The sequence below is a fragment of the Aulonocara sp. 'chitande type north' Nkhata Bay genome, linkage group LG13 (assembly GCF_057382095.1).
Source record: "Aulonocara sp. 'chitande type north' Nkhata Bay isolate Kocher_YH1m ecotype deep benthic linkage group LG13, A_spYH_male_GT1.1, whole genome shotgun sequence".
Classification (NCBI taxonomy): domain Eukaryota; kingdom Metazoa; phylum Chordata; class Actinopteri; order Cichliformes; family Cichlidae; genus Aulonocara; species Aulonocara sp. 'chitande type north' Nkhata Bay.
In genome coordinates, this window is record NC_141356.1 from 25,945,931 (window position 1) to 25,953,848 (window position 7,918).

General features: G+C 42.4%; 1 protein-coding gene across 3 annotated transcripts in view; it reads left to right on the top strand.

The window, feature by feature from the left end:
- The window catches only part of LOC147316179 (apoptosis-stimulating of p53 protein 2-like), a 31,942-nt gene extending 24,684 nt beyond the window's left edge, over nucleotides 1-7,258 (top strand). For 2 of the 3 annotated variants that reach the window (XM_086259462.1, XM_086259463.1), the window contains 10 exons: nucleotides 1,169-1,219; nucleotides 2,048-2,170; nucleotides 2,325-2,446; nucleotides 2,574-2,982; nucleotides 3,443-4,284; nucleotides 4,998-5,135; nucleotides 5,244-5,377; nucleotides 5,512-5,678; nucleotides 5,794-5,993; nucleotides 6,082-7,258. In XM_086259462.1, coding sequence (XP_086115588.1) covers nucleotides 1,169-1,219; nucleotides 2,048-2,170; nucleotides 2,325-2,446; nucleotides 2,574-2,982; nucleotides 3,443-4,284; nucleotides 4,998-5,135; nucleotides 5,244-5,377; nucleotides 5,512-5,678; nucleotides 5,794-5,993; nucleotides 6,082-6,123 — 2,228 coding nt within the window. In that variant the 3' untranslated portion in view covers nucleotides 6,124-7,258. The remainder of the gene's footprint in view (nucleotides 1-1,168; nucleotides 1,220-2,047; nucleotides 2,171-2,324; nucleotides 2,447-2,573; nucleotides 2,983-3,442; nucleotides 4,285-4,997; nucleotides 5,136-5,243; nucleotides 5,378-5,511; nucleotides 5,679-5,793; nucleotides 5,994-6,081) is intronic. The other variant, XM_086259464.1, reaches the window with a different exon arrangement.
- Nucleotides 7,259-7,918: the final 660 nt, after the last annotated feature.

Here is a 7,918-nt window from a genome sequence, read left to right on the forward strand (position 1 = left end):
TTTTTTCAGTTAAATACGTTTTGTTAATTTCAGCATGATGATAGGTAAAAGTCTTTTCACTCTTCAGTAAAGGAGTAGAAAAGTGCTGTATAAAGAGCAGTTCATTAACCATTTACCATTTACAGCAGGAGCAAAGGAGTCTGGGACACCTGCTGGTTGTGATGTCTTTTTGAGCTCAGAAGGTAGCTAGTTACTGCCTGGGTGCTGTGCTGTGATCTAGCATGGCTTAGCCTGAGCTTCATAGTCTTTTGTTTTTTTGGGATGTTTTTTTTTTTTATAAAACACTTTTTTAGGTTTTGAGTAAAGTAGTTTGAGTTTTTGTTTTGCCAAAGTGTGTCTCGCATGCCTTTCTTAATATAGATTCAGAAACAGCTATACAGAAAATTATTTATACCATAAGAAATTAAAACTCCAAACAATGCTACTTACCTTTATTTTATTAAGGCTGCAAATTTGTCCCTAATGTAGTTGCTCCTGTGCTGCTTTAAAATCAATCTGTTTCACATCTTGTTACATGGTAAACTGGGGACAGCACTAAGGTATGTTCTATGTAATGGAAGTGAAAGTGTGATCCAACCAATGAGACCAGAGCAACATATTGTTCTTTCTACCATCCTCCACACTGTAATTCCTTCTTATGCGCTTCATCTCTATCTTGTGGGATGAGAGAGTTACTCTCTCATCCTAAAACTGGTCCGTCAGTAAGACTTTGTGCCAGCAGTATGCTTCAGGTTATTAAAAATGAATGATCCAACACCAAAATTAGTCATTACAAAACAACAACAGAAGAAATCGTCATCTCATGTTTTGCTATTTAAAGCAATTTCACATACCAAAAGTGAACGGAACAGGCATCTCTCCAGTCTGTTGTGTTGTTGCATGCAATTATTTCTGCATGCTGAGTTGATTTGCAGTATGGAAAGAAGAGCGATAGGGATGGGCGGGGATGAGAAGGGATCTGCTCTTTCTATACACCCATTCCCATTTCCTCTCTATCAGGGACGTTGTGCACAGTAACAGGCAGGCTCCTGGGGGTTGTGCTGTGGTCTGCATGGCCCTTGGCCCAGACTGGGCCCATCCAAAACCATGTTTAGAACCAGAGGAGATCTGGAGCTTTAAGGCTACTTTGTTTTTTGTTTTTTTTGTCTTTCGAATGCATCTTCCTCAGAAGCCATGTTCTTGCTTAAGCCTCTGAAAGAGCTGCGGGCTAAAAGAAAAGGTACACACTTGTGTTGTGTGTGTGTGTGTGTGTCTGCACATATGCGCTTCCCGATATCTTTGCTTAGATGTTTTCATTTTTCATGACTGTTATCTTCACCAAAAACGAGTTTTTTATCATTTTCTTGCTGGATCGTTGATCCCGTTTGCTTGTTTTGCTGCTGTTTGTTAAAGCGTGCTTGTTGAGTTTCCTCCTCAGTTCTTTTTCTGCAGCTCTAAATGGGTCAGTTGGAACAAACACATAACCTTCACTTGAACTGACATCCTGGGTGGACTGTGACCAACCCAATCTGGTCTGGACTGGTCTAGAAAAATATATGGGGCTGTTGGTGTATTGGTACAGCCCTTCTTCTAATGGACCATTTAACTAAAGTGTGTAGAAACTGTGACGGAAGTCATGGTTTTGCTATGTGTTGCTACTTTTGCTAGTTGTAAGATACCCCTCCATGCTTTTGTGGAAATCTGACCAGAGATTTTCGCAGACATGGAAGCAAATGAGCAAATGAAGAGCAATGCAAAATGCCACAAAATCTGTTGTTTTTCAAAAAAGGTTTGTTATGTATGACACTGCACAACACAAAGCTCTATGAACTTTGTGTTTATAATGAATGAATTTCTGTGTTGATGCTTTAGTTCATTATTTCTTTAAAAACCGATTGCATCTCATTCATGTGTTTGCACATCTCTGTTGCTTGTGGGGCTCGCACACAAGAATTTCACTCGCATGTGCTGTGCCAGTGTGCCTGCACATGTGATGTGACAATAAAAAGTGATTTGATTTGATTTGATTATACTTTATCTTCTCTGTCCTCTTCTGCTGGCTCACCAGGCCTTCAGCCAGGGAAACTGGCAGAGTGGAGTTCTTCAGGTCCAGAGCCCAACACCAATGGTCACGGTTCTGCTTCAACACTGCCACGAATGAACTCTCACTCCAGCTCTAACACAGACCAAGGTAAAGACACAGGCACATACTGCACACGTGCAGAAATAAAGTGTAATCCCTTCCTGTTCCTATAAAACAAGATTTTTTTTTTCTTTTCTTTTTTTTCCTCAAACTGTGTTGAAACTAATTTCTTCATCATCTTCTCCGTTTGTTTTGTGGCTAGATGATTCAGAATTGAAGAGGGACAGGAAAGTGCGTCCATATTCCATGTTTGAGCCAACAGAGGCTCCGGCTACCTCCCTCCGCAAAAACCAGAGCAGTGATGACCTTGTCAGGGATGCTCAGGTGAGGGGGAATGAAAACACACTTTTTATATCATCATGAGAAAAAAAAATACTAGAAAGATTTGTTAATACCTGTAGAAAAAACCCTAGCTTATTTACTATCTTTCTCTTTCCTCAACTTCCATCAGTCGGCTCCCAAAGCTCCAGTCAAGGTACCTCCCCCTGTCCCCAGCAAACCGAAAGGCCCCGTTATTGTTCCCTATGGCAAACCAGGCCTCAACACAGGCACCTTCCCTAAAGCCAAGCCCCACAGCCAGCAGCCCCACACCGCCCAGAGCCGCAGCCCTCACCCACCGTCACAGAGCCAGACACTCCCTCTACCCTCCAAGCAGGACACTCCACCTGCAGCCACGGTACGGCCCTTCACCTCAGACCTCCCCTCCTCCAAAGAAGCCAACCTGAGTAAACCGCAAATCGTAGCTGCCAGCTCCATTTACTCCATGTACACACAGCAGTCGGGTTCAGGAAAGCCTTTCCTGCCTGTTGTGCAGGGTTCTCTCAACAGGGCTCAAAACCGCACCAACGGATTTGTCAGTGGTAAGAATATACATTAAGCATCTTTGCATACACAGTTGATGTAGATGGATTCATATATAAAAATTGAAAAGGAAGTTTATCAAAGTCCTGAATCTGTCCTCAGAATCTTTTTGTATTCCACACTAACTCTGTAAAATAATATAGCCCATTCATTTAATGAGGAAGACGAAACGGGAAAAAAAAACCCTACTTGTTGTAATTAATGAATTAAAATAAATACAAAAAATAATCAAATACATTGTTATTATGAATTGCAACTTAATAATAGAAAGCATAATGATTATGCTGTGACATGGTGAAGGCTGCTGTAAAGAAGCTCCATCCTCTGAATATCAAGTTAGTAGAAGTAGAAGGGAGAGAAGTGGTGAAATGTGTCCAAAAAAGAGCTATGCACCAAAAAATTTCTTCTTTTTTTCTCTCTCGCTGTCTTAAACACTTGTTTCCCGTTTTTTGTTTGTAGTGTATCGTAAACCACTGATCTCCAGTGGAGGCTCCCCACATCCAGAGAATCCATACTTAGAGCGTCGCTCCCCAGCCCCAGAAACTGAACTTGACAACAATGGAACCAACAACACAGGCTCCAGCTCATCTGAGGGGCAGCAGCCAGAGACAGAGCGCATCCCCCGGCCACTCAGCCCTACCAAGCTGCTTCCCTTCATTTCCAACCCCTACAGGCAGAGCGATGGTGACCTGGAAGCCCTGAGAAAGAAACTCTACAATGCCCCTCGGCCTTTGAAGAAACGCAGCTCCATCACTGAACCAGAGGGTCCGGCAGGGCCCAACATTCAGAAACTCCTTTATCAGAAAACTACCCTGGCAGCTATGGAGACCACTGTGAACACACCAACCACTCCCACGTTTACTGGAGAAGCAGCGAAAGCGGTGGAAGGATCAGCCGGACCACATGGTCCAAGCCTTCCGACTGGCACCGAAAACTACCCATCAGAGAGAGGACAAACTCAGGAACCCTCACAGACCACAGGTATCAACACTCCACTCCCAGCCTTTACTGAACAGCCCTACACACCACCGGCCATCCTGGAGACTGAGGAAATTATTCCCCCTCCTCCACCATCCCACCCAGCCCCAAGGCCAGATGATGCTCTTTTCCCACCGCCACCACCTCCTGGTCTGGAGGACACAGAACCTAGTTTGCCCCCTCCACCTCCAGAAGGCTTCCTGGAAGAATTCCCCCCATACCCACCACCTCCATACCCCAGCGGAGCAGAGCAGGACAGCTTTGGAGAGGACACCTTCAACATGAAAGCACCTGAGGTCACTGGACAGGTCACTCTGCCACCGGTATGAATCTTAATCTGTAGAATCTCAATTATAACATGGCTGTTAGCTGTTTGTTTTTGAAAGAAGAACTAGTCATTGCAGTCCACAGGAGACACTACCTGTGTTTGTATTTGTGCTGCATGCATTTTGTAAATCCTCTCACATGTTTGTTAGGGGCACATCATGAGTTACACTTGGCCCTGCTGAACACCAGTGACCTGCTCTGGTGTTATATAATTGAATAATCACCATCAAGTACTGCTATTGTTTCAGGAGAAAATGGGCTTCATTCTGCTCTCTTTAAGCCGATATCCACCCCGCTTTGCGCAGTTTACACATTCTCTTAAAAATAAACACCAGTTTACTTTTTCTTGTTGCTTAACTCCTTAAGCGGTTTTGATCTTAAGGTAGCAGGTTGTAACACTGAGAAATCAGTGTTATGACCCATTTTCCAGCCCAGTCCCCTCCTTTTGTCACCTCAATTTGAAAGCTAAAGAACCTTTTTTCCATATCGGGTTGCATAATCGTGGTATTGGAGGAATTAATTAGTTTTTTTCAGCTTGCGTTCATAAACTGGATTAGCTCGCTGGAAGCACAAGTCCCTCATTTGCTTTAAGCCCACACTGAGGGCAAGAGCAAGTGGACGTCTCCTCTCTCTGAGATTTATATTTTTTTTCTGTGCTGTTCAAGATCGTTTATGTGTATGTGATACACTATTATGGTTGTGTCTTTAGGGAAAGAGGACCAATCTGCGCAAGCCTGGTTCTGAACGTATCGAGCACAACATGAGAGTCAAGTTCAACCCACTGGCTCTGCTGCTGGACTCTTCTCTGGAGGGAGAGTTTGATCTGGTTCAGAGAATCATCTACGAAGTAAGAAATCTCTCCCACAAGCTTGTTATATATTATATTGTCACTCCTGCTGGTAATCTGCTCTGGTATTATACTAGTATTTCACTTCTTGTGGTTTTTGAATCACAGGTGGAAGATCCAAGTCAGCCCAATGATGAAGGCATCACTGCTCTACACAACGCTGTCTGTGCCGGCCATACGGAGATCGTAAAGTTCCTGGTTCAGTTTGGTGTCAATGTTAATGCCGCTGATAGTGACGGCTGGTAAGTTCATGCTCGCTGCTGAGCACATTCATTTTATTTTTGCTTTACTGTTTTTCTTTTTTCCTAATACGTGTCACATTTTCTCCTCTTTGTTTTTCCATTTTTTTCTTTATTTTTTCAATTAAAATAAATAGGACACCTCTTCACTGTGCTGCATCCTGCAACAATGTGCAAGTGTGCAAGTTCTTGGTGGAGTCTGGAGCAGCAGTGTTTGCTATGACTTACAGCGACATGCAAACGGCAGCTGATAAATGTGAAGAAATGGAAGAAGGCTACACCCAGTGCTCTCAGTTCCTCTATGGTCAGTAAAAGCTGTTTTGTCTCTCCATTATTGTTTCCTGTCTTGTGAATGTTGTTTTTTTCCCCCCTCCCTCTTTCAACAAAAACTCAGTGTTTAAAATGTCATTTTTCCTCAGGCGTGCAAGAAAAAATGGGTATCATGAACAGGGGTGTGGTCTACGCCCTTTGGGACTACTCTGCTGAAAACCCTGATGAGCTCTCGTTCCACGAGGGAGACTGCATGACCATCGTCCGCAGGGAGGACGAAGATGAGATCGAGTGGTGGTGGGCGCGCATGGGCGACACTGAGGGTTACATTTCCCGCAACCTCTTAGGGGTGAGTTATGAATCGGCGTATTATCAGTGTAGTATTCTAGGTGTTAAAATGTGGATTATTAATATGTTTTTTGTGTTGTCCTCTACAGCTCTACCCCAGAATAAAACCAAGACAGAGGACGCTGGCTTAAAATACAGGAATCCCTGCACATTTCCACTCTGGCAGAACTTTGAACACACACATATGCACAGGCTTTAATAGACTGGTGAAGAAAAGGACACCTTGTGAGATGATAAGATGAGGACAGACCAAACAATATGAAGGATCAAATGTTTCCGGCACTTTTCTGTATCGACAAAAGAGAGGGAGTCACCCTTTCTTATTTTTTTCTTTTCCTTTCTTCTTTTTAATTACAGGTCACACTGTGTACTGTGTGCTTATGACACTAAAGGCTTTCTTTTCATTTATTTCCACTGCTTTTGTATTTAGTGTCTGGAATGTTGTTTGATGTCACAGTGGGATGTAAAAGGAACAAACAGTATTTTTTATTCATTGAAAGTGATTTTTACACATTGGAGTAGTCTTTTAAATCTTATGTCTGGAATACTGGTTATTTTTTAACAAACCCTACGACTCTGTGTTGCATGAGGTTAATGAGTGGAGGGTGATGATGATGCTTTTGAAACACTCTGTTACTGTGACAATCTTTCAGGGCGTATTTGTCATCGCCTGTGTTAAGTCACTGTGCCTCTGTACAACTGCCCTGGAGCTGTAAAGTTTCGGCCGTGACCACTGCTGTTCTGGCTAAACAATTAGAAGAAGAAATAACAGCTGGGGGGGGGGGAATACAGCGCCGAAGCTGTTTGCTTTATCTCTTGCTGTACGTTCTGTGGTCAATGACACCTCAAAAGCTGGCTTGCTTTCCTGCAGTTGCACGTGGTTGAGATGCCACAGATGATGTGTATACATGTGTTTCTGTCATAAAAGTTAGCTAAATGTCACTGTAGTAGTTATTTTATTACAAAACTTCATAAGAGGCTGTCTGAGGACACAGGAGAATAACATGCAGTATGAGTTTGATACAGCCATTCTGTGAAGACAAAGCTGTCACAAACCTTTTCCAAGTAAAATCGATTCCTAAAAGCAAAAATAATTAAAATAAGATGTAGCTTGAAATATCTCAAGACTCAGCTCACCACATATCAATCAGTGCTGATGTATTTATTTTTTTTGTTACGTTTTTTTTCCCTTAGCCATTTTGTCAGAATTGTAACCACATATGTATTGTAGTATTTCAAACATTTACAATAAAAACTTTGTACTAAGTCGCTCTAATGTAATTTCTTTTCAGGTGTCTTACAATCAAAAGGAATCAAACATGAATTAACATTAAGCCACACATTTATATGCACAACAAAAAAAATTATATAATCAGTGTGGGGGGGAAAAAAATTCTTATGGCCTTGTTACAAGTTATTCGCTGCCATCTGCTGGACAGTAGTTGACACTACATAGTGATTTTTCTCGTCTTCACGGGCTCTGTTAGTCATTATAAAGCGTGGACACAAGATTTGAAACTGACGTTAACACAAGTATGTGCAGTGGTAAATAGATGAAGGATGAGTAACTTTCGCTGACTTGAGACAGAGACCTTTTTAGTGATTCTTTGTGAAGATGCCAACGAGGAGCTGTTTGTGTACATGCCCATCTTGCATCCATATCAACACACAAAAACCGGTGTACCAAAGTGTTTACCTATCTAATCAGCCAATCACATGGCAGCAAGTCGATGCATTTAGTCATGCAGAAACAGCGTCACAATGGGGAGAAAAAGGTGACAGAAGGGAAGAATGTGGCATGATTGTTGGTGTCAGAAGGTGTCAGCCTATTAATATGATGATTTTTTTTTCTGGGTATTTTCGTACTAAAAGGCAGATGTGTGTCATCGGTATTGATTCATCTTAGGACTGACAAGAGAACAGTGT